This window comes from Clytia hemisphaerica, unplaced genomic scaffold (assembly GCF_902728285.1).
Source record: "Clytia hemisphaerica strain Z4C2 unplaced genomic scaffold, Clytia hemisphaerica genome assembly, whole genome shotgun sequence".
Classification (NCBI taxonomy): Eukaryota; Metazoa; Cnidaria; class Hydrozoa; order Leptothecata; family Clytiidae; genus Clytia; species Clytia hemisphaerica.
This window is the reverse complement of record NW_027103354.1, coordinates 256,486-282,164: the sequence shown is the minus strand read 5'-3', so window position 1 is coordinate 282,164 and position 25,679 is coordinate 256,486. Positions and strand designations below refer to the sequence as shown.

The following is a 25,679-nucleotide window of genomic DNA, read 5'->3' as shown; positions in this document are numbered from 1 at the left end:
TCATTGACGGTGACTTTCAATGAGAGATGTTCAACTGTATTTTGACTTACAAACGTTTTAAAAATGCAGAGAAAAGAAATGAAATTTAGTACCGATACTGTATGATACGAATCACGCTAACCTTGAAACCAGACAACAAAACACACTCCTCGTATTTTCCTTTAGCGGGAACATGCATACCAAATAGAGTACCGTGAATCTCGTTGTCACGGACCAAATTGTCTGCTTCGGCCGCCTCTGAACATTTCTGTCCGCGCCAATGCAATCCATCTTTCTCGCTACCAGCAATGGTATTCCCAATGAGGGTCATGTTTTCAGTTTTAACGATATCGATCGCTCCTGGCCATTTGATATCGAAGCCATATTTCTTCGTCTATTGTAAAAAAAAAATGAGTGTATTACATCAAAAGCCAGATAGATTGACGGTATGAAAAGTGAGGTCTGAATCGCTATAAAAAGTATTGACGTTGCAAAAACACAGCATTTTTAAAACAGTATTAAGACAAAATAGCCCAAAGTTACATATAACGCAGACAATTAGTTTTCTATTCATATGAGACTTCTGTTCATATTGAAGGAGCTAAATTTTCATACCGAGAAAGTAGCTTCAGCAATTGAATATGAAACCAAGTTGTCAATCAAACGATGGCTCATCCCAGACATTTGAATTGCTGGTCCTACAGTATGATGTACAACAGTGTTTGAAATTTCCAAGAAGTCAGTGCCAAACGCACCAATGGCCACATTGTAACCATGGTGAATGGAGGAGTCATGGACGAACGATGATTTTGAGCCACGAGGCGAGACGTCACCAAGGTTCAGGAAAGCAAGAGAAAACCTGGAATTGAAATGAAAAGCAAAAGTTCAAAATCATGTAGATTTTTGCCAGCGTTCATTCAAGCTTTTTTCAACATTCATGCAGGGTTTTGTCTCACCATCCGTCAAAGAAAAAGCCTTTTCAAATCTGTTGATAATTCCATTCTATTTCTATTACCATAGCAGACCTGATCGAAAAATAAGCTATATTTCCTATACTGCTAATGACTCAACCAGGTGGCTCGAATATAGTCTTTTATTAAAGCCAACAAACGATAGACGAAAATAGGGATTTGATCATTGAGTTTAAGCCCCCCCCCCCCCCCCAAGAAGCTAGAGTATAAACTTTTGGATGGGAAATGAAGCTACTCAATTCCTATCCAGAACGCCTGCACATGATCTTTACCAAAAAAAGGTTAGAGATTCTCTAACTCTAGCTTCTCGGGCTTTAAGCTTTTTTCACATGCACGTAAAACTTTACTTAATATGTCGAGAACGGGGAATTTCCCTACGCATACGCAGTGTTTTACGGTCTTAAGTAGAGTTTGCTTACGTTCAAAACATTTTGAACGCAAGGAAAAGTCACTTAAGACCCTCTTACGGGACAAAAACTGTACGTAAGGGCGGGGAAATTCCCAAAAGACAGCCTTACGTACGATTTTTCGTAAGGTCTAAAGTAAGAGTTTACGTACATGTGGAAAAAGCTTTAAACTGCCTTGATGGCCGAAATATCAAGAACATTGTAAGGCTTTACGGAATCTAAAATACCCAATTTATTAGAAAATTGTACAAAATACTCACAACACGGAATAAATAAGAGCATTTTTAGACTTTAAACTTAAAGAGTTAAGATCATTTAAAGTCTTTAACACAATTGGACGTTCTCATAAAAAAACGTGTAGCGAGAATCAACTGAAGTGTAATCAAATCAACAAAACCTTAATTAACATCCAGAGGCTTTGCTCTTTGTTTTGATAGGGATGAAAAATTAACTCTTGCATTTTCCCGATTCTAGGCCAGGAAATTCTAGAAATTCCAGTGTATTGATTAGTTTGAATAATTACGAATTTTGAGACCGACAAATTCTTTCTTTTTTTTTATGCCTCGGACTGGCGAAATTCACCGTTCGCCGGGCCTAAATAACACCGGGCCTGAACATCCATCCACACTCACCTCGGATCATATTCCTCGTTCCATCCGTATTGTCCACAATGCTTCACTTCAACGTTCGAAAGTTCTGCACTACCATGACCTCCGTGGTAATTCCCTATAGAAAGACAAAGCAAATTAAAGATCGCCGTAGTAGCATATCACTACTTTTTACGTCGTTTTACTATTTATGGATACCTAGGGTTCCAGGGGCAGAATTTGATGATATTTCAACATTTTGATAAGCTTTTGCTGTACACAATGTAGAACTGAAAGAAGAATTAACAAAGACTCCTACTCAACGCTACTCATATTCCCAAAAAATTACCCAAGGGAGTGTTGTTAAAATATCTATTAAGGAAGAATGGAGGATTTTATTCTTAAAATTCAAAAAAGACTCGCACTCTATCCCACTCCCCCTTAAACCTTTCACCCCCTCTAGTAAATACTATATTCGTTATCGTAGTTTTTTTAGCTTCAGAATTTGATCAATCGTTGGACATAAGATACCAGGTGGCTCACATAAAAATACCCCTTTGGAGATTTAGAGAGAGTTTTATGAGTTTAAGAAATTTTAACGAATCATATAAATGGTGGCTTTAATCATTTAAAGTCAGTGTTGATGTCGAGAAAATTCAATTAAAACCCGTTTATAAAATGAGAAGAAAACTACATTAGTTTCACTGATCTCTAACTACTTAACTGGATCGACCCAATAATGTCTAGTGTATAGAAAGGGAAATGATTTTTGTGAACAATATACTCACCGACAAGTATACGGCAGCCGAAATGTTGATCATTGAGCGATCCTTCAGGTTCGTTGACACCTTCAATGAGGATGTTTCGCGAAAGCAAGGCCACTTTCGCGGCGAATTCGATCTTCTCTCCGTCGACCTCCACCTGAAAGTTAAATTGTTTGAAATACATAAGAATTCTGGAATCTCTCGAATCTCTTAACACGAACAAGTTTTCTCGTCCATTCAGTCTTTTACCCTAGATTACACCTCTGTGTCACAGACCATAAGGGCCCTCATCTAACTGGAAAGCGTGAGCAAAATTTCGTCCCCGTTGGATATAATACCCTACAATTTCGGCCCCACTGGGAAATTGACTTTGATATTCCTCGTTCGAAATTAAATGGAAAAAATTGAGCTCAAATGCATCCCGACTGGATTTTTTGAGCTTTGAACAATAAAGTTTTTATCCCCATTGGAATATAGATGGAAAGTTTTATACCTAATGTGGTAAAAACTTCCACTTGGGCTGTTAGTTAGATTATATATTTTGACATTCGTTTTCTTATTTCACACTAGTACGTGTAAAAAAACACTGAAAAGTGGAAAACCGAAGTTTTCAATACAGAAAACTTGACAGAACCCTATCTGAAAAATGTCAACCCCTACATAGTAGCAACCTGAAATTTCTCACCAACCCCACCCAAGCCAACCACACAGAAAAGACTAGAGATGCGAAATCCTACGCACGTGTCTTGCAATCGTCTTACCTCAAAGGCTTTGTGTGTATTTTTAGCAGCAGTTTCCATGGTAATAGTGCGTTTATCATTAGCGATGGAGCCAATCACAAACGTTTCCGCATCACGTGATTCAAATGATGACGTAGTCACAAGGATCTCATCACCAGACTCCCATGTCACATCCTCAGTGAGCATCAATGTCGTCTCGCCACTGTTTAATGTTTTGGATAATTTGGTCCACGTGGCACCACGTGGTTTACCATACAATTGTAATTTACCGAACACGCCGATAGCTTTTGAGCCAAGCATCAAACTACTGGTCAGCGGTAAATCCTCGGTCGCGTGGTCACCAACAAGCTGAATGATGACGTTATTAGGGTAAGGTTTGTCAGGCCAGCCTATGATAAACTGTGATAAGCTTCCCGAGACGAAGATAATCTCCGCCTTGATCTCATGGTCGATCCCATCATCACCATCTACCTCTAGCGTTCCGTATATGTTTAACCGCTTGACATGCACGCGTGGAGAATCTTTGTCAATCATCATCCACCAATCAGAAAGAATGTTGACCGTTTCATTTGATCTTGGTAATACTTGAAAACCACCGTAACCTTCTTCCGTTCCTGGTGTTGAAGAAAAAAATGAAAAGAAATTTACAAAAAAATACATCAACTTTGATTCATGATATTCATGACGTAATGTTTTCTTCGGAAATACCCCGGTTTTAGCCAGTAGTGGCAAATTTAAACTAGACAAATAAAGTTGTACAAAATTTGCCACTACTGGCAAAAACCGGGGTCTTTCCGTAGAAAACGTTACGTCATGAATATCATGAATTCCGTTTTTATTTTTTTAGAGTGACTGTTAATCTTGATAGCTCTTAAAATTTGTGATAAAAAAAGTGTTCTTGAAGTCAATTACATAAATCTTTTTGCTGACCTTGCAAAAGCAATGCAAATAATTCACTAGATTAATCAAAAATGTAGAATATTTATTTCGATTCTTGTTCAACATTTTTTTAACTTCGGAGAGTCCTCAACAGCAAAATATTGTAACGCTGAACTCTCTTGCCGAAAAAAACTGTTCTACAATTTACAGTTGCCGCTTACTAATTCGAACTCGAAAGGCAAAAATAATTGTTTCAAATTACAAAGAGATTCGAATCATAGAAAGAGAAATTTAGGAAGATTTCTTCTTTGACGAGGACTGAGAAACTATAGAAAGATTCCAATGATAGAAGTTTGAATTAGCGAGGGTCCACTGTATAGATTTTGTTCTGAAGATGGTAAATGGCCGTTTGGCAGACGGTTTTTTTTCGGTAGGAAATTCGAAATTTTCAAATTTTCATCCTTGCCCGCACGCAATGTTAGACCAGCGTAGGTGATTCCCAAATTTTTGATATAACACTCCAAATGTAGAGTTGACAAAAATTTTCGAGACTTTTTCGAATCTCCTGGAGTTTTTGAGTGAATTTTCTGAATCTCAGACGCTGGTCTACATCAATGAAGACTGCTTTTCTTTATCACAGAAACTTGAAAAATTCTCAAAATTAAAAAAAAAACATACATACCTTCCCAATCTTCAAGCTTGCTCCAAACTCTGGTAACATTTGGGCGTTCAGAGGGCGGCGAGGGTGGTGTGGGTGTAATACACCCTTCGTAGAAACAACGATGTACTCTCAAATTGATCATCTTTTCAGTCGGTTGTTCCGGTTCATTATTCTTTCCGTTGATTAATACGGTCATTTGGTTTTCCGTACTTAGGAAGTATTCTCCGTGGTCCATGGATGCGTCTGGAACAGCTACCGTACTATTCTTATTTGATCCAGAAATAGTCTGAATATGGTCAGGATCTTGTGCAAATTGAATCTTAGATAAAAAATATACTTCTAAGACAGAATTTATTCGAGTCCGAATTTATTTTAAGGCCTGTCTCCACACGTTCGCGCTACAATCACACTTTTTCGAGCAAAGCTTCCACGCTATTGGTCGAAAGAAAAATATGAAGCAGCTCCATTAGCGCGATCTGACGTAACAGTTGGAAAAACGACGTAAGTAAGACTGGATATAAACTAAATTTTGAGCTGTACTTACCTGTAATAAAGCACTATCTGTGTCTTCAAGTCCAGCGATCTTCATATCGAATGAAATATTAGTGAATTGTGGGGAGTTGGCGAAAGTCAATGCTAGAGTATCATCAACCTCAAGAAAACTCGTATAACCTTCAGGTAAGCCTGCTTTTGCTTTCTTTCGCCACTTAACTGTATCCGTGCCATGATCATTAGTGAGGAATGCGTCTTTCCCATCAATCGATGAGGGATGCATCTTATTCCATGTGATTCGTCTAAATTTACCTTGGCTGCATACTGAAGCAGCTGCCGACCCATGTCCTCCAGCAGGGTAGTCGTCACAATGGTTGGGGTCTAGGGTCCCCATGGTAGGGAGTATGGACCCACCTACGTGGGTTGTCAGAGTACCGTCCATATCCTCAAGAAGGGACGCGTGCGGGAAAGGGAAGCTGACACGATTCGGAGCATTTTCGAAAGACATTTTTTCAAACCTGACCACAGATCCACCATCATCTGGCTTGCAGTGGGCACACGTACCTGAATAAATATGAAATTAGAAATGACTTAAGTTTATTTCCCTTTAGTTATCGCTGTCGATTTGCAAAGGAACCGGTGATTTGCGCCACTTTTAGAATGACAGATTGAATCTAGCACTTCTTTGTTTTTACGCAGTATATATATATAGTCTAGAAGTATAAAACTTTCAACTACTCAAAATGGAAACAATAAAGACAAAACACACAAAATTTTATTTTTTGAAATCTGGCGATGGATTTTACTTTCAATCCAACATTTGTGTGAAATACCACGCGGATCGCGCGTTTTCGATGGGAAATAAGTGGCTTTATTTGCCATCTAAGAGTTTCCTCTCTACAATCAGCACCGAAATATATTGTCAATTTTGGATATTTGGCTTCATCGGATTTTTCAATTTGGGAGGGGTTAAGTGGCTTCCAGGCTATATTCTTAGTCTTATTGGAACATTTTGTAGCTTTTAGATCCTGAGATCCTAAGTTTTAAGTCTAATGTTAAAACTCAGAGTTAAAACTCTATTATCGAACTGTACTTCAAAGCACTTAAAACCATTTGCGGTTTTAAAGTTTTGAGGGAATTCCCCTTTTTTGCCAAATATTTCGGCACCCATTGTAGGCCCTTAAATGCTTTGAACTCAATGGAAACTCCATTATTCAACATACCAAAAGCAATGCAGCCAGGGTTTTGAAAGTTGACCATTTTGACGTTCGATATGGTGAGGCGATTGGAGAAAGGTAACATCAATCCGTTTGACGTACAATCTGTTTGGCGACCGTTCGATAATTCATAATGGTTGACCAAGTCAGACTGACCCACAATCAGTGAATCCTGTTGAGAAAAAGTTGAATGAGGGTCACTGAGATTTTCAAAACAACATCGCTTGTAGCACTGAAGATGATTTTCAATCGAAAAACTCTTGCCCAATTTTAAAATAAAACTTTGTTGTTTTTCTTTAAATTTAACTTTTGGAATGGCAAAATTTCAAAGAAAAGAAAATTCAAAACAACAATTCTAGACATTTTTTCTATTCATTGAGGGTTGCAATTTTTGATGGAGGAAAAGTATGAAATTCAGGTTACCATCTTTGTAAATGCAAGAGATAGAACAGGGGTCAAAGCAAAATTTTTCGTCTGAGATGAAAAATGAATTTCACACAGCTAATTAGCAAATATTCTTAAAACTTTGGTGAATATGTAAGATTTAGAGACGGAAAAAGCCTCTTTTGATACTTCACTGATACGGAAAAACAATAACACTCTCGTTAATTCGAACTCGAACAGGAAAAATAATTTGTTCGAATTACAAAGAGATTCAAATGATAGAAAGAAATTAATGAAGGTTTCTCCTTGGCGGGAACTGAAAAATAGTTCGAATTATAGAAAGATTCGAATGAGAGAAGTTCGAATTAGCGTGAGTCCACTGTACATAAATTTTCGTATAAATTTGATGTATGATTTAACCAAATACTTCTTACGATATTATACGGTGAAGAAAGCTTAACCGAAAGCAGGCGTGGTGTTATACTAAACGCCCTTACCTTGATCATTGGTCCGCCCCATGGGGCGTTTTTGGAGTCAGCATCAATATATTCAATCCCTGATAAGTCGTTATCCAACATCACGAAATCTACGAACCTAAAAAAAAATGAACCGCGTAGCATGGCCTTATCTTCCTAGCTTTCAGGTTTAGCCCTGATTTTTTTCTTATAAACACTTGCAATCTTTTCTCTATTGGTTTCGTGGCTTAAATTGCCTTACAGATTTCATAAATTTAAGGCTGTGATTCCTCTTAACTTGTTCTTAGGTTTTGGCCAAATTCCAGCCTCATGTTATTTTAAAATCGTTCTTATAAAAGAAGCGTGTTTTTCAGTTGGCAATATTACCTTACAGAGCCACATTCCACACACTCGGCGCCTTTTCCAGTGTTCCATACCGTCAAACTTTCAAAATGGGCGGGTTCATCTTCTTTGGCGTCACAATCTCCGCCCTTCATTGGGTGGTAGACAGGAAAGATCCATAACCCAAACCGACCGATGGAGTGAGCTGTATTGTTTTTAAATTCCAACATCGGCACATTTCTGAAATGATCGAAAAGTTTTCAGAATGGAATGGAATGTATTGGCGATGAAACTAATTCAGAGTTGTTTTTACAGTTGCTTATCTCTAATTTGCTCTTCTAGGGATCAAAGGAGTTTTATTGTTATTTGGATTTTCAAAATTTTTTTTCAAAATGGCGACCTCGCCAAATGCTCCTAGTCTACTTCACTGGACTCAGCGTCATAAAAAAATTATCAAAAAGCAAAGTTCAGCCAAAAGTAGACTCTAGTCTAGCAAAGGAGCATCTACTTTCTATATCATATAAAAAGAAAATCTTTTAATAAAGAAGGGAAGCTTTTCAAAGGGACATAAAGGTACTGCCGTATGCAGCGGGATACAAAATCAAAACAAATGTCAAGTGTCAAAATGAAAAATCAAATCAAATATGGCTGATTTTGATTGTTTCAATTGTTTTACAAGTTTGTTTTGGACACGTGATTTTAATTGTTCTCTTTAATGACACGTGGTTCGCGCAATGTTTACATTTTACTACTTTTATGTTATTTTACTAAAGGGATTAAATCGCTATCTAATTCGAAATCTATCAAAAGTAATACGCAATTAAATTTACCGCCAGCTAATTTTAAATGTACTTTAAATCTAGGTAAAATCGGGTCGTTCTGCGACCTGATTTTGATCTTGGTCAAAAGGAAGGCATCGTCAAATTTCGTATTGGAAAAGCAGCGAATTTTCGCAGCACTGTGATTATAAGTAATTTTCCGAGCTGTCATATACAGATGACTTTCTCTAAATCGATCTTCAAAGGGGTCAAGAATTTTCATCGAATTATAGAAATATTCGAATAATAGAGAGTAAATTAAACTACTTTACAGCTGAGGGGACCGATCTTTTAGTTCGAATTACAGAAAAATTCGAATAATAGAGGTTCGAATTAGGGATAGTTGACTGTATGAGTTACACGATAAATCAAAAGGAAAAACTCACCGTGGACAAATATCTTTAGTGAAAGAAGGTCCTTCGGGGTGTTCAAACATTTGGTACCAATACCCCTGGTGGCTGCCACCAGCGGCTGCGTTGTGGCTGACTGTGTTGTCAGCGTTGGTGACCCAATAAGCGGCTGGTGTGATATCCACATTCAAAGTGGAGCTTGATGGTTTGACAAAGACAGCTAGATTGTAACGGACTACGTTCCCAGTTTCGATACCATCTTCCATAAAGTAAGCGTTTCCTGTGATAAAGGATTGTGATTGGTCAAAACAGTTTGGTCAAAGGATTGTGATTGGTCAAAACAGTTTGGTCAAAGGATTGTGATTGGTCAAAACAGTTTGGTCAAAGGATTGTGATTGGTCAAAACAGTTTGGTCAAAGGATTGTGATTGGTCAAAACAGTTTGGACAAAGGATTGTGATTGGTCAAAACAGTTTGGTCAAAGGATTGTGATTGGTCAAAACAGTTTGGTCAAAGGATTGTGATTGGTCAAAACAGTTTGGACAAAGGATTGTGATTGGTCAAAACAGTTTGGTCAAAGGATTGTGATTGGTCAAAACAGTTTGGTCAAAGGATTGTGATTGGTCAAAACAGTTTGGACAAAGGATTGTGATTGGTCAAAACAGTTTGGTCAAAGGATTGTGATTGGTCAAAACAGTTTGGTCAAAGGATTGTGATTGGTCAAAACAGTTTGGACAAAGGATTGTGATTGGTCAAAACAGTTTGGTCAAGGATTGTGATTGGTCAAAACAGTTTGGTCAAAGGATTGTGATTGGTCAAAACAGTTTGGTCAAGGATTGTGATTGGTCAAAACAGTTTGGTCAAAGGATTGTGATTGGTCAAAACAATTTGGTCAAGGATTGTGATTGGTCAAAACAGTTTGGTCAAGGATTGTGATTGGTCAAAACAGTTTGGTCAAAGGATTGTGATTGGTCAAAACAATTTGGTCAAGGATTGTGATTGGTCAAAACAGTTTGGTCAAGGATTGTGATTGGTCAAAACAGTTTGGTCAAAGTCGATGGTTTTAAAATTTATGACATGACACTTTTTAGTATATACTTTCTATTCTGTAATCAGGTTCAAATTAGCACGTTGTAAAATTGACCAATTTGTGAGAATTTCGAAACTGCTGTCAGTCATACTTTTCTCTATTGTTTAAGTAACGCACTGGGTAACCTCATACTTTTAACCTCATACAGTAACCTCATACAGTCATACTTTTCTCTAATGTTTTGAGGATCGCACTGGGTAACCATCGATAATTCTTTAGAGTGGTTTATCCGGAGCTTCTTTTCACTCGTGAAATTTGAGATTCCAAAAGTGACCGCGGGAAATTTAGCATAGTTAAATCTCTCTAATTCGACCTTCAAGGAACTAAGAATTTTTTTCGAATTAGAGAAAAATTCGAATTACATAGAGTAATTTAAACCACTTTCCAGCATAGGGGACCAATATTTTAGTTTGAATTACAGAAAGATTCGAATAGTAGAGGTTCGAATTAGAATGTGTTGAGAATCATATCATTAGCAGAAACTCTGTTCCACCTTTTTCCGAGACACACTGTAGATCTTTTAGTTTTTGAATTATCACTTACCGAGAATATCATAAATCACATTCCTTTCCACGACCAGGTTATGTACACCGTGCATTGTGACCGCTCGATTGAAACTACGGTGGATTGCACAACCCTTCACATAGGAACCATGTACATCGCCTTCCAAGTGAAAATGAATAGGGTAACGCCCTAAGCGGCCGCCTTGACCAGCATGGGTGATCTCTATGTGATCAAAATGGGCGGTGGCGAGGCCTTGACTGTGCTGGTGTGAGTGCACCTGAAAGTGAAATGAAAAAATTGCTGTGAGCTGTTGTGCTTCAGAACAGATTATTACGTCAGCTAAATCACACGCCTTACGCACCATCTTTTTTTATACGCACCTTTAAACTTCTTCGCGCCTTTAAATTTGTACGCACTCTCAAATTTCTTCTTAATTTCGAAAAGTGTATCAGATTATGTTTTCTGAATAAATCTAATTTGAACATTTGAACATTTGAAACTTAGGAAATATATCACAATGTCACAAATTGTATCAGACATAGCCCGAACTTTTGTCTGTCCGAATCAACAGCTTTCCTTATCTTTCGGGGATTCTAAAACACCTAAGATTTCTTAGAAAAATGGAATGTTTAAATGTTAAGAACATTTCCAGGCTTAACACTAAAAAAGTTAAGAATATCCGAAGGCTTCAAAAATTTAGGATGTTCTTATAAAAAAAACGTGTAGTGACAGGGTCCCCGTCGGACGTTGAGGTAGTGTACCCTGGAGCTGGACTTACCATAATTTGAACACCAAATTCGCCACTTCCTCTTTCCTCGCCAAAATTTCCGTCAAAACAATTTTGTGTGGAGAACTGTCCGGGATCAAACTCTTCCGGACAAGCTTCGATTGTGATGTCATTCCATTCATCATGTTTTGAGCCTTTTAGAGAATAAATTACTTTTATAAGCATAACATTAATTAAAGTCTGTCTAAATATAACTTGCAACGGAGCCAAAAAAGGCTGTAACTTTTATAAAAAACTAACCTAACCATTTTTATAGCATATTAAAGTCTATTTCGAATTAGCTGGCAGTGTTTTTCAAACCTTAACAACTTTTGATAGAATTTGAATTAAGTAGCGGTTTTGTGCTTATTGAAAAGACAAACAGGAGTGGAATATTACCACGAAGAAAAAACTAATAAAATTTTCATTTTTTTTTTTCGCATTATGACGTTCCAAGATTAAAGAATTTCTAAAATAAAAAAGAAGATCATTGCATTTTTCTACAAGAAGTTCATTTTCATCTTCTTTTTTTTCTTTTGTGATTATATTCCACTCCGGATTATCTTTTTAACGAGCACAAAAACGCTATCTAATTCGAATTCTCTTAAAAGTTGCAGCCTTTTTTGTGTACACTGCAGATTATATTGAGAGAGACTTTAAAACTAATTTTTCAAGCTTTTTATTCAATCAAAAAGGTACTACGTATATAAATAAGTCTCTCACAAGAGACCAAATAAACTTCCGAGTTATCAATTTTCAATTGTGAAAATAGTAGATTTTGGGGATATAGAGGATGGATCTATGGAAACATTCGACTTTTGTAGTATCGATTCGACTTTGTGGATGGAGCGAGTTACGGAGGTTCGAGTTACTCGGCCTTAATAATGAACACCAGAAAAAAAACAAGAGTATTCCATTTAAAGGCTTCTTACCTGAGATCACGATATTTCTTGACAACAATCCAACTTCAGCGCTCGTTTCGATGGTACGACCGCCAATCGTTTGAGTCAGCGAAATATGTTTATGTTCTAAAGGCTTCTCAAGTGTGATGGTTTTACCGTTTATCGCTTGTATAACACTAACCTCGTTCTCACGCTGACTTTTCGAAGTCGAGGCTATCACAATTTCACTGCCGACCTTCCAATCACTGACGTCCAAAGAGACGTCAATTGAAGTAGCTCCCTTTTCCGCCGTAGCCGTCAAATGGGCCCACGTATTGACAATGTGTTTCCCGTAAAACCCTAAATGACCGTGACGTAAGGATAAAGATTTAGCGCCGTATAAAGGCAACTCTTTCGAACGTACATGACCGTGGAGGGTGACGTAAGCATCGTGTTCGAATGGCTCGTCGGGCGAACCGATCGTGAATTTCCCGTTCTCCGTGATTAAGATATGCTCTGCATTTAGGTGAATATCATTTTTACGATCAAACATTAATTGACCGCCTTTGATGAGCAGCATACTCAATATGGGTGTAGATTGATCAAGTAGCATGGTCTGATTGATGACAACAAAATCGCCTTTGAAACGTAAGGAAAAGTAACATTTTATAATTGATATAATATTTTGATAAAAAATATACCTTTTCATTGGATGACGCTAGTGACAAAACTAGGCTCGTTTTCTAAGCGAGGCAAATGATTGTGAGTTAATTTTTGCAGGTAATAAAATCGATTGCAATAACACTGAAAATCACTCAAATACAGTGGAGTCTCCATAACTCGAATCGGCATATGCAGTTAGGGAGTAAGGTTTATAAGGCATTGTTAACTGAAGTGACCATGGATATTATTTCAGTTAAGGAGACATTCGAGTTACAGAGGTTCGAGTTAAAGAGACTGTACAGTGTAAAGTGAATTTCGATTTGAAAGCAGTAAAAACGTGGAAGTGGTTAAATTGTGACGCAGTAAAGAACATCCCAGCTGGTACACAACGTTGTTTTAACGTTTATCTAACGTTCACAACGTCCATATAACGTTAGATGACCGTTGAAACAACGTTGTGTGCCAGGCTGGGTAAACATTTGGAGCACGGAGGTCGGAAAAATATTTTTGCTTGTGTACCAACTGGGATGAGTCAAAGAACACTATTCATCGTAATTTTGAAAGAAAAACATATATTCGCTACTAGGGTGGTACCTTCAACGGGCGGGTCATTTCCACCCCATGTGAAAGGTGAACTCCAAACATCAATATATTCAAAATGGTCATCTCCGTCTTGTGAAGGGACAGCTTCCCCTTTCCCAATGATTTCCACTTTCACTTTAGCTTCCATATTTGTTGTTTTTGTTGACCTGGTAACACATTCAATTTGGGTCAGCGAGGCAGAACTGACGTCACAAGCGATTCCATCCATGAAAACTTTGACATTATTTTGATCGACGTCAAATTTAGTTCCGGTCAGGGTGATCGAGACACCACCTCCTGTTCCACTACGTCGAGGGGTTACATCACTCAAAGTTGGAGTAAGCGAGTCCCTGTAAACAAATTTATTTCCATAAGTTGATCCATCGATGATGACGTCACAATCGACCGTCGCCGCCGTACTACCAGCAACATAAGACTCGTATTTCGGTATGATACAAATTATTTCAGCATAACCGGCTGCCGTGACTCTACAATCAACGTCACAAACCGTCACTTTGGAATCACTACTGAATCCTTTACCAGAAACCGCTAATTCTCGGCCACCGGCAAAACTGCTCTCAAGAGGCAATACAGAATCCAGTAGAAGGTTATTAGTAAACTGTATGTCATCATTTGAAAACCCATGGTCTGAATTACGGACACGGACGTTCATGTCTCCAGCAGCCGTTTCTGGAACGACACAAGTTATTGACGTCTCAGAGATGGTTTGTATATTTTGACATGACTGTTCTCCGATTGTAACCTCCATTTTTCCGTCAGTGAAAAGGGACCCGGTGATTTGAATCTGTTGTCCACTTTCCCCGCTTGATGGGCTGATAGCGCTCACTGCGGGAGAGTGATTGTCATCATACGTGTATGAGAGACCTGGGAAGGACGCAACGACATCATTCACCAAAATATCAATGGAGGCTGAACCAGTGCTGTGTGCAGGTGTCTTACATGTCACTTCTCCATTTAATCCGTAATCACCTTCAATCACGCACTCTCCTGTACTTAACATCACTTTCAGATCGGATATTTGTTTTGGAAAACCATTGCCATAGATACGTACAACTTGTCCGCCATGTTTGCTACCTGAGTCTGGTTCGATCTTAGTTAGTTTCTTCTCACTCGTGATTGACGGAGTGCTTGATTGGAAAAGACCGTGGGATGCGTGGCGGAGAAGCAATTTGTAACTACCCGCAGGTAATCTTTCTGTGTTACAGACAACCTATGAAAAACATAAATTCATATTTAAGTCATTCTATTCGGAATATTCCGGTCAAAACAGACAGTATCTCTAATTATTAATTTAATTAATAGTAGATTGATTAGATTGATTCATATTTGTTCCTTTATCATTCAGACGGGCTGTTTTCCATGTTAGGAACAATTGGCAGAACGTACCATTTCTCACAGATATCTATCTTTCTTTAAGCCACGGCAAGTGAAGCAAAACATTTTTACTGAGAAAAAGACCATTTTTAGTGTTGACACTCTGTAATGACTTAAAATTTCAAAGCTATCGCGCAAGCAATATTGTGAAGGTATAATTGTGCATAATTTGGTTTCAGCTAGGGACAGAGACACTCCATATACAGTAAAACATGCAATTAACGGACAATCTAAAAAGGCGGATATCGCTGATTAGCGGACAATTCTATTTTTCCCGGTCATTTCCTAGTAAAATGCTCATAGAAAGTTTCACCTAAAGGTGGATACTCAGGTGGCAAACAAAGTTTTTTTGTACGAAATGGCCAAAAATGATAAATTACAGGGACCTCAAGACTACTAAGATTAACAAAAACTAAAAAGTTACATTTGAATAGTCATTCTCCTGTTCTTCCATGTCCTAGTGTCTCTAGAAAAGCACTTCAGACCAAAATTTGACTTACTTAACTCCTTAATAGTACCAAATAAAAAAATAAGAGCCTTGAATTAAAAAGTTTCTGAAAAGCGGACGCTTCTAATACCTAATCGGCCAAAACTTAGTCGGCCCTAAGTGATTAAATTTTGACGAGGTGACTAAAATTAGGCCCGACTAATAATTAAGGCCGACTAAAATTAAGGCCGACTAAGTTTTGGCCGAAAAGGCAAGTGGACACTAACCCTATTCTCCGATGGTGTTGCTAATTGGAGGTCCCACTGTAGTGTTTTACAAAATAGGTCTGGACTCCACCCCTCATTTTTGGGAATTTTTGGGTTCAACTGAAATATTTTGACACTGACTGGAAAGGGTCGTGGGCGGAATTAAATGTTTTGTTTTTAAATAAGAGCGAGATAACGTTTGCTTACTCGTCAATTTTAATTTACAAGCTTTTTCACATTGAATTGACGCGGATGTGGAGCAAGATTGGTCAGAAAGAGGGAAAGAAAAACATTTCTTTGCTTATATAAGCATAATGTAACAATAGCAAGACACTGTATTGATATGAAATATGTGTCTGGTATGAAACGGAAACACTTATGTAAAAAGAAAACCTTTAAATACGGTATCGGAATATCAGATAAATTCGGACATATAATAAGAAATCATTGATTGCATTATTACCTGACCGGGATCAGCCATCAAGTCTGATGTTCCTTCATCGATATCACACGTGAACTCATCTTTCACTGAATCTTCACTCTGTAGTGTAGCTGACAACTTGGTGATATCACCACCAACTAAACCAGATACTGTGAGAGTTAGGGTTTTACCAAGTTGGTCAATTGTACTTGGAGAAACAGCAGAAACAGTTGGAGTGTTGGAAGCACTGTATGTATATTGTTGACTTGTTACAATTTTCACGCATGCGCCCCATGCGTCTACATCCTGTGAATCGCACATGCTGACGTCAGCAGTTTTTGTTGCTAGGTTACCGGTATTTGGGTTAGCGGGTGTTTCACATTTGAGAGAGCTATAGGTACGTGAGTCCACTTCTATTGCACATGACTGTTCACCGAGGTTAACTGACAAAGATTCCCGGTCTAAGCCTGATCCGGATACGGTCAAAATAGCCCCACCGGAAAAAGACCCCGTATCAGGTGTAATAGATTGTATCGAGGGTTTGAACACAATAAAACGTTCTTTGTCATTCGAAATATCAACACCACCTTCACCCTTGCCATCTACTGAAAAGCTCAACTCTAGATTCAAGTACATTGGAATGACCTCCCCTGAGTCCATTTTACAGTTCAACGAAGTAGTAGTTGAATCAGTGACGGTACATTCGTGACCTGAGAATTTGACTTTGTTTTCGGTAGGTTTTTCTGAAAAGCCAGTGCCAAGAATTTCGATGACGTCATCAGTTATATACGATTCCTTACGATCTTTGATCTGACTGATGGCGGGCGTTTGGGCGGTTGCAAAGTTGAAAACAATTTTGTTGTCATCAGTGTTACGTCTCTTACGTTTTCTATTTGGTTGTACGTTGTGAAAAGCTTCGTGACCTGAGGATGGAGAAGTGATGAAAAATGAATAAGGTTTTTGTCCACACATATCGTATTCTTTTACACACTAGATAGGCTTACTGCTCACAGATTTCCCGTCTAAGCCAGTCTAAGCGTGTCTAGTTTTGAAGTCGACTAGTCTGCCATGTTGTTTTCTAATTTTGATTGAACGTCTTGTAATTTTGGCTGAGCATCGACGTGCTTATTTCTTTTACTATTTTGAGTCTAGTCTCATCGGTGCTCTTACATAAATCAATTGACTTAAATATAAAAAAACTAAATTGGCTTATAAAAATGACCCCTCCAGTTGATTAAAACCTGCTCTAGTTTAAAGTTGGGAAGTAAAAGAGCTACTGCAATTGTGAAAGTTTCTTATGGATGCAGATTAGTTTGGAGAAAATTTGGCTCACTTTTTCAATTCTTAGGCTCCCTGGGGATGAACCATGAACTCACGATGGTATTATTTTTTTCTTAGAATGTTAGATCTTCAGCCTAGATGTTCTTATGTCGAACGTGCTAACCAACTGACTCAACTTCAGTATCTTTTAAATTACTCGTAGGCCCAATTGTAAACATATAAAATAAAAAATAAAAAAATAAAGTTTTTGATAAAAGAAAAGTTTTAGCCTTGTTCTGGGCTAAACCTTGCGACCACACCCTTTAAATGAAAATTTTGAAAAAGTGAAAAAAACACCCACCAGGGATTAACCCAAAGAACAAGTGTGCTAAATTTTGAAGTCTCCAGCGTGCCCCCAAAGTTTTTAGTTTCGTTTTGAGGCTAAAACTTGTGACCACGCTCCTAAAAATCAAAATTTTGAAAAAATGAAAAAAAAGCTCCCAGTTATTCACCCAATGAACAAGGCGAATCCGACCATTTTTGAAGTCTCCAGCCTATGTCCAAAATTGTGAGGTGACAGACAGACAGATACACAGACAGACATTTTCAGATTCTAGCTCAACTGAAGTTGAGAAAATTTGGCTCTAATAAAAAAAAAGTGTGTATTTCAAAAAGTCCAAAAATACGAACCGTCAATTTCAACTTTCATTTCGACTGATACACTCTCTGATGGAGAACCAACATTAACCGTCACCGCGAAAGAGGTCTCTGCACCCTCCTCCACCAGTCCACTCGAGAAATAAAACTCTCCTTCTGCGTCGAATCGGTAAGAGCACTCCCCCTGAGATGATTGTTGACAAACAATACGGATGACATCATCTAAATCGTTAACTTTGGCCGTCCGAATAACGCCAATTTTAGCGTCCGAATCTTCCACTCGTTTCCATGACCACTAAAGAAAGAAGGATAAGTAATACACGTTTTTTTTATAAGAACATCCAAAATTTTTGAAGCATTCGGATGTTCTTAACTTTTTGAGTTTCTAGCCTAAAAATGTTATTATCCCCATTTTTCATGTATTTTTTTCCATTTTCCTAAGAGATTGACTGTTCTCGATTTCACGAAGCCTTAAAAACTTGTTCTTCACATTTTGGCAATCGAAGCCTTATGTTCTGATAAAGTTTGTTCTTATAAAAAAACGTAATTATAATTGTAATCAAATTTTCTAGGGGAAGATGTGCTTAAATTGTCAATCCGATTTATATTAATTTCTTACTAAAACGACGAATTGAAGATTTGAAACTGTAATTCTGACCTCTACTTCTTGAAATCTAAACTTTTCGACTCAAAGTTTTTAAGATTGTATCACATTGCTTTACTTTGATGTAAAGCCCTCTTGTTATTAAAGGCTGTCTCAAAAGTATGTGGACACAATTTACTTTTTAAATGATTTCGAAACACCCGTTTATGCCATGTTAAAAAGTAATACACCATTGGAAAGATATCATCGAGTAGGTTTTTTCTAAAAGGCTTAATATAACCGAAGATTAGAGAAGAAAAATAAAGATGAAGAACTACTGATTAAAAACCCATGACGTGACACTTTTTAACATAGCATATAATGAGATGATAATGCTGTAAAAAATGTCAACTTTTTCCCAACATCTTTCAATCAATATTAATGAAAGATGTTGGGAAAAAGTCTGTCCGTCTCAAAAGTATGTTGACACTTTTTACTTATCTCTCAGCACCATGGGAACAGAACAGCATTAGGTAAGATGTGCAAATCAAAAAAATATCATTATTGAAAGACATTTCCAGCTTACGTGATCATCAGGTCAGTTCAACTTGTGTCTAGGAATGTAAATTGAAAATATGAATAGAAATAACCATACCTTTATGGTATCACCGACTTTGAGATGTACAAATGATTTACTCCATGCCAACCCTTCTCCGTTTTCTATGGCAAGAAATGTGGAAATATTGCAAAAGCGAAATTAATATTACATAATATGGAATTAACGCAAACTTATTGTTCTTTTCACATATATATCGTACACTGACTTTTATCAAGCCCTTGAATAGGCTATATCCAACATATTTGATGGGAGTAGTGCTATATGCAAAGAAGCCATTTCAGTGTTAAAAATTAAGGTTAAACTACGTTACATTATCACTATAGTAGATCTAGCACTGAAGATATTTTATGAGTTTTGTTTTCAACGACGCGAATATAAATATCAGCTTTGAACTTAATCCAAGGTCTTGGATTGTCGTCATGGTTATTAGAAATCATGAAGAAAATCTTAAAGAATAAGGCTGAAAATCGCAATGAATTTAAGAGCTATCAATTTTGACCCAAAATTAACATACATAATAATATGTAACAACATTGTGACAACTTCACCAAGCTATATAAGATCTATTGGCTAGACGCAAAAATCTTCAAGATTTTTCAAAACTTTAGACCAATAGTAAGTCGTCATTAGCGCGCAGTGGTCCTGATTACCCATTATGCTTTGCGACTGTGAAATGGCTTTTAAGGATGTGCTTTTTATTTTGAAATTCTGGTAGTTGGTTTACATACCAGTATCTTTTCCGTCATTTTTCAGTTCTATTGTTTTGGAAGACGAAGGTGTGGAGCACGTGATCTCTTCATTTGTGACGTCACTCACTATGCATTCTTTATCACCAATGGCAACGCTTACTTTCTCTTTCACGATACCAAAGTTTTTACCGGATATTTTGATTTCCGTATTTCCGTGAATGGAGCCGGAATCAGGTGAAATACCGGTTACTTCGAGAACGGAAGTGATTTTCGCAGATTCTAAAGTTGAATCACTAGCCCCTATACCAAGGATAATGATTTTTGCACTAGCCTCGGAATGACCCATGGGTGGTAAAGAACATTTGATTTCTGTTGATGAGAATGACGTCACTGCACAATCGAAATCGCCGAAGCGTACGGTCGGATCTTCAACTCCATCCGAAAATCTTTGTCCAGTAATCGTGAGTTCCGTTATTTGGGATCCGGACACAGCATTTGGATTGATTGAGGACACGGTAGGACCGATGTTTGAATCGTATGTGAAAATATTCGATAGTTTTGCACTTTGACCATTTAAAGAAATCTAAAAGAGAAAAAAATTTGTTGATTTGAAGTAAAGACGATCTAAGTAAATTAACGTAACAAAATTCCCCCTTTCATAGAAAATTATTATGGCCAGGTAGAACGGTTACACTGGCATGCTGTAGATGAAGATAAAATCAATATATTTCTACTGGACTTTCTGCGGACGTTTGCTTCGATGAAGAATATTAAAATAAACTAACCAATAGCAGGGGGCAAACCAATCGAAAGCTCTCAAAAAACGATATAGAGGACTTTTAAGTGGATATATTCGATTTCCCAAAGTAACTCGAGGAAATAAGTTGCGTTTTGACGTCATTTCCAGTCCGGTCTTTAAACATGATTTGTTTTATTCACATAAAGCTTCACATAATCTATCTATCGTGTCTCCCGTACCCCCCCCCACGTATATACTATATAAAACACTAGCTGTATTTGACACTGCGATGACTTAAAAATTTCAAGGATCACGCAAGCTAAATTGTGACGTCACTTCGCTGAAGATGGCGGATTATTTTGTTTCAGCTAGGAACGGAGCATCTATATCTAGTGTTTTTTATAAGATATCTGTGCTCCCCCAAAAAAACCTACTTTAACATCTTCTGCCCCATCAACAACACCCGAAGGTGTCGAACATCTCACTGTCGATGATGTCACTTCTATGACGTTACAATCGTTATCGCCAACAGTAACACTGACGTCATCAACAATAGTTCCAAAGCCTTTCCCATTAAGTTGAATGACCGTACCACCGGTCAAGGGGCCGGTTAATGGCTCGATGTTATCCAATTCGATGTCGTAACTTAAAATGACAGGATAAGAAAATCAGAAGGATGGGAAAAGGGAAAATGTTGAAAAATATTTCCCATAAATCCTCGACCAAAAGTTGTTTTTGCACTATCAAAATAATTGCTTAAAACGCTAAAATAAAGCCTCTTCTACTTAAACTGTCTCCAAAATTGGTCATTTTCGGCATCATTTACTTAAGAGATAAATAAAAATTACTGATCGAATTGATGAGAATACTTTGAACCTTAAGCCAAAAACACTGCCAACATAATAAAGAAGAAACGATAATAGTAACAATAAAGCAGCTTACGTAAATGTATGGGCACCAGTGGATGAACCCTTCCCAGCAACTTCTACTCGAACGGTTACTGAACCGGCAGCCGAGATTCCTAGATCAAATGAAACATATTTGAAATATTTGACTGCGTAAACAAACACTGTAAATGACAATTAAGTATAAATTCCTGCATAAAAAATCAAGAAACAGAAAAGGCAATAAAAACTTACAAAGAATAGTTTTTTTTTCAAGAAAACTGAAAGTTCCGTGAATATTTAGCAAATAAAAAATTACGGCAGCCGAAAAAAACAAATTTCTCACCTGGACATACAGTAATTTGATTTCCTAAAATAGTTTCAATAGAAGCTTCAACGTCTCCGAAAAAGACTTGCAAATCTTCCAGGGAATCACCACAACCTGCACATTCAACCACTACTGGTGATTGACAGGGTGATATCCCGCCAAAGCCAGATGTCGGTGAAACGGATGTGACGGAAGGAGTGTCCTCATTTCTGTATTCGAACGCACATGAATCGGATTGGCAAGATGAAATAATACCATTGACCTCCACAACAACCTGTAAAATTTTGAATAAGAATTCTTGAAGTTCTGCCGCTAAATTTAGTTAGTTGCAAAACTAAACTCTTGATACGAAACTTCATTTATCGAATCCGTCTTTATGGTCCCAGAGGAGCGGAGTTTAGGTAAAATAGATACCGGGAAAATCCGGGGAAAATCCAGAAAATCATATTCTAACGGTTAAAAAAAGCTAATCCACTATCTTTCCCTTTTAAGGGTTTCACTCACTAAGGTAAGACTTTAAAATTCCTCTCTCAAAGGGCCAATTATTGAGCGAAAGTCAATACTATAAGAAGAGGTAGTTGAGAGTCCTTTGAGAGTGTACTTCTTAAGGGTTTCCTAAACTACACAAATTGCTCTACCCTATACGTCACTTTTTCATATGTTTATTAACCTTTTTGGATAAAGAACATTGAATATTCTCGGACAACTCTCTGGGCCTGGGGATGCATTTCATAAATCGAAATTTTGCAGAATTTCTCAAACCTGTGACGTAGATTTTGCTAATTGCAAGAATTCGCCAGACAGTGGTCCGTAAATCACTCCACCATCTTGGAGTGTCTCCACGCTACCAGCTTTTTCGTGCCCAATCAGATTCGTGATATCAATCTCAAATTGTCCTTTATTGCCGCCATTTTTAATCCACGTGATTTCAAACTCAGCCCCAGTGCACGTGAAAGATTTTTGTACTTTGAGCTCGCCGATGCCTTCAATTTGTGATTCGATGTTCTTTTTAAGATCAATAGAACTTATATTTGCATCAAGACCTGTGGATTGAAAGAATATTCACAGTTAGAAAATTTATTACATTTAAGATCCATACAGGAAGTGGACGAACCTTTTAAAGCCAAAAATAAATCTTGAAAATGTGTAGATATCCTCCTGGAAAAAACCGAGTGACCTAGAAAAAAGTATAAAGATTTGATGGCTGACTGTGTCCAAAATAATGTGAACTTTTAATGAATTCTTTTGTCATTGTTACAAAGAAAGGAAAGCTTAAAATTTAGTACATAAATTTTTAGAATTGGCTGAAAGTAATTCTTGAAAATGTGTAGATACCCCCCTGTAAAATGGAAATTTAAAACCTGGAAAATTAAAGAAAAATTCCTTGGACCTCCTTGTAATTCTTCTTTATCATTCCAAATAATTGTGACGTTTGATGATCCGTAAGATTTAGTATCAAATACGGGCAACAAAGATATTTTTACCTTTGGCCGCCACTAAAGTTCCATCAAGAGGGAACTTCAGATCGAAAGTTCCACTAAGAGATCCAGTTGCTTTTTGATTGCGTGTGACCATGATGCTTTCACCATTCAAACTAAAGGTCTCTTCATTGGCTGTTGTTAAATTGACAGTGGTTGCACGCACCCAAGAATGAATGGACACGATAGGGATGTATGGGTAACAGTCGGCAACGTAAAAACGGACATATAGTTTATTAGGACTGGTTGCCTTGGTAACGTTGAATTTTTCGACCCAATATTTTTCAGGAGCTGGATCGACGTTTGATTCTAGAATGGAAGAAATTCAAAATTTAGTATTTTAGCACAATTGTGATGTTCGCTTTAAAGGGACATAACAGTACTTGCGAAATTTGTAAACAAACTGTATGCAGCGAGATACAAAATCAAAACAAATGTCACATGTCAAAATAAAAAATCAAACCAAATATGGCTAATTTTGATTGTTCAAAACAAGTTTGTTTTAGACATGTGATTTTAATTGTTCTCTTTAATGACACGTGGTTCGCGCAATGTTTACATTTTACTACTTTAATGTCCCTTTAAGTGTGCTCTCTTTTTTAACACCATCATCCATTATGGAACGACCTCGTCTCCGTGTATTCCAGACATTTTTAGGTTACTAATGGACGCTATCGATTTATCTGGCGCTAATGATAAGCATCAAAAAGTCGATAATACACAGGTAACGGTTGGGAAGGTTGCAAAGGGAAGCCGCTCTCAAGAGAATCACTGCGACATACCTTATCGGCCAAAACTTATTCGGCCTTAATTTTAGTCGGCCTTAATTATTAGTCGGCCCTAATTTTAGCCACTCGTCAAAATATAGTCACTAAGGGCCGACTAATAATTTTGTTTATCGTATAATTAACCGACTAAAGGTTTTCAATGATTTTCGTAAATTCTTTTTTAAAGTAATACCTTATAATTATAAACTTTTAATTTGGCCCAAATTATTAGTCGGCCCTAATTTTAGTCACCAAGCCAAAATTTAGTCACTTAGGGCCGACTAAGTTTTGGCCGATAAGGTAATTAAAACGAAAGAAAGATTGACCTAATTTGGCATTGACACCTGCTTTTAATTTAAAAATGATGTTTTAATCATAACCAATAAAATGAGTAATTCACTTCTGAGTCATTTGAAATTCTCCGGAAGTTATGCAAGAAATAAGCAAAGATTTAAGCTCCAACCAGCTTTTCTTGTTTTAAATTCAAGTTCAAATGGCAATCTCAACAGATATTTCAAAAGATATGAATTTTACCTTTGATCCCCATACACGGTTGACCAGGGCATTGACTTAAAGGTTGTTCTTTAGGACATGCGTCCACGCAAGATGGTTTCCCAATCCAAAAATTATCGATAAACAGATCTTCGGTGAAATCGATATGTTGAATCGAATCATCTCGAAGAAACTCGATTCGCTTGACGTGTAAAAAACTTTGCACTTTCATTTCACGTTTGTCTTTTAGGTAGTCACTGTTCTCGATGTGGTATAATAAATCAAAGCACACGATTCGATTCGATTTAATATCGGTTTCAATCGTGAAAGTGACAGTCGATATTCGAGTTGAATCGTGTGTTTCGTTTAAAGCGTATTGATGGGAAAGTTGAACTCGAACTTTCGGTTGAAAAGGTCCTCGCAACGAAAAACAAGTCTAAAGAAAAGAAACGAATTAAGACTATTTCGGAATGTTTTCAAAAAGTCAGATAAAAAAAGTTAAAGTGAATTCACTCCAATAAGAAACATCAAAAAAGTTATTTTGAAAATGCGTCCACGAACTACTATAATTCCAAAAAAAGAAATCACAGGCGTTATACTTCTAAACATATACCTGTGGGTGTACTCGGGCGTCAAAATGTGAGGGAGTAACGCCCCCATTGTTTTGAAAATGAGTTTTACCGCCTTCAAACGCTCTCCCAACGTCACCATCAACTTTCAACATGTGGCGGCCGCACGGGACGCGCTGACTGGACACACGTTCACCATCCTCGTATCCAGAACCTTGTGGTGACTCATAGTCTTCGAACAAGAAGGTATCCGCTGCACAAAAAAATATGTTTGATATTTTGAAATTAAGATGTTGAACTGTTAAAATAAATTCCTCCTCTGAATCAGAACGTATCAAATATCAAAAAAGCCTACTTGACAAAATTGTAGACATAACTCAAGACACATCTTGATACATCCTGGGACTATAAAGTATTTGAAAAATCAACACATAGAAAGACGGATTTCCGTTAGCCGGAATTGAGTTATTCTGAATCTCAGACTGAATCTCGTTCATATAAGGAGCACGATTCCGTTAGTGGATGCTCTGGAGTTAAAATTAACGATACGAATAATCAAGTTATTTATTTTTGC

General features: G+C 37.4%; 1 protein-coding gene across 1 annotated transcript in view; it reads right to left on the bottom strand.

Moving 5' to 3' along the window:
- LOC136820821 (fibrocystin-L-like) overlaps positions 1–25,679 on the bottom strand; it is a 63,852-nt gene that overhangs the window by 22,525 nt on the left and 15,648 nt on the right. Inside the window, exons 16-41 of the mRNA XM_067077058.1 lie at positions 25,150–25,358; positions 24,579–24,972; positions 23,284–23,586; positions 22,562–22,842; positions 21,818–22,073; positions 21,530–21,608; positions 21,022–21,232; positions 19,888–20,431; positions 19,196–19,260; positions 17,991–18,252; positions 16,083–16,963; positions 13,544–14,762; positions 12,338–12,925; positions 11,418–11,560; positions 10,679–10,916; positions 9,083–9,326; positions 7,924–8,118; positions 7,579–7,675; positions 6,704–6,869; positions 5,533–6,044; positions 5,010–5,307; positions 3,470–4,062; positions 2,733–2,865; positions 1,990–2,083; positions 595–838; positions 122–373 (exon numbers count right to left, since the gene is read on the bottom strand). Coding sequence (XP_066933159.1) covers positions 122–373; positions 595–838; positions 1,990–2,083; positions 2,733–2,865; positions 3,470–4,062; positions 5,010–5,307; positions 5,533–6,044; positions 6,704–6,869; positions 7,579–7,675; positions 7,924–8,118; positions 9,083–9,326; positions 10,679–10,916; positions 11,418–11,560; positions 12,338–12,925; positions 13,544–14,762; positions 16,083–16,963; positions 17,991–18,252; positions 19,196–19,260; positions 19,888–20,431; positions 21,022–21,232; positions 21,530–21,608; positions 21,818–22,073; positions 22,562–22,842; positions 23,284–23,586; positions 24,579–24,972; positions 25,150–25,358 — 8,501 coding nt within the window. The remainder of the gene's footprint in view (positions 1–121; positions 374–594; positions 839–1,989; positions 2,084–2,732; positions 2,866–3,469; positions 4,063–5,009; positions 5,308–5,532; positions 6,045–6,703; positions 6,870–7,578; positions 7,676–7,923; positions 8,119–9,082; positions 9,327–10,678; positions 10,917–11,417; positions 11,561–12,337; positions 12,926–13,543; positions 14,763–16,082; positions 16,964–17,990; positions 18,253–19,195; positions 19,261–19,887; positions 20,432–21,021; positions 21,233–21,529; positions 21,609–21,817; positions 22,074–22,561; positions 22,843–23,283; positions 23,587–24,578; positions 24,973–25,149; positions 25,359–25,679) is intronic.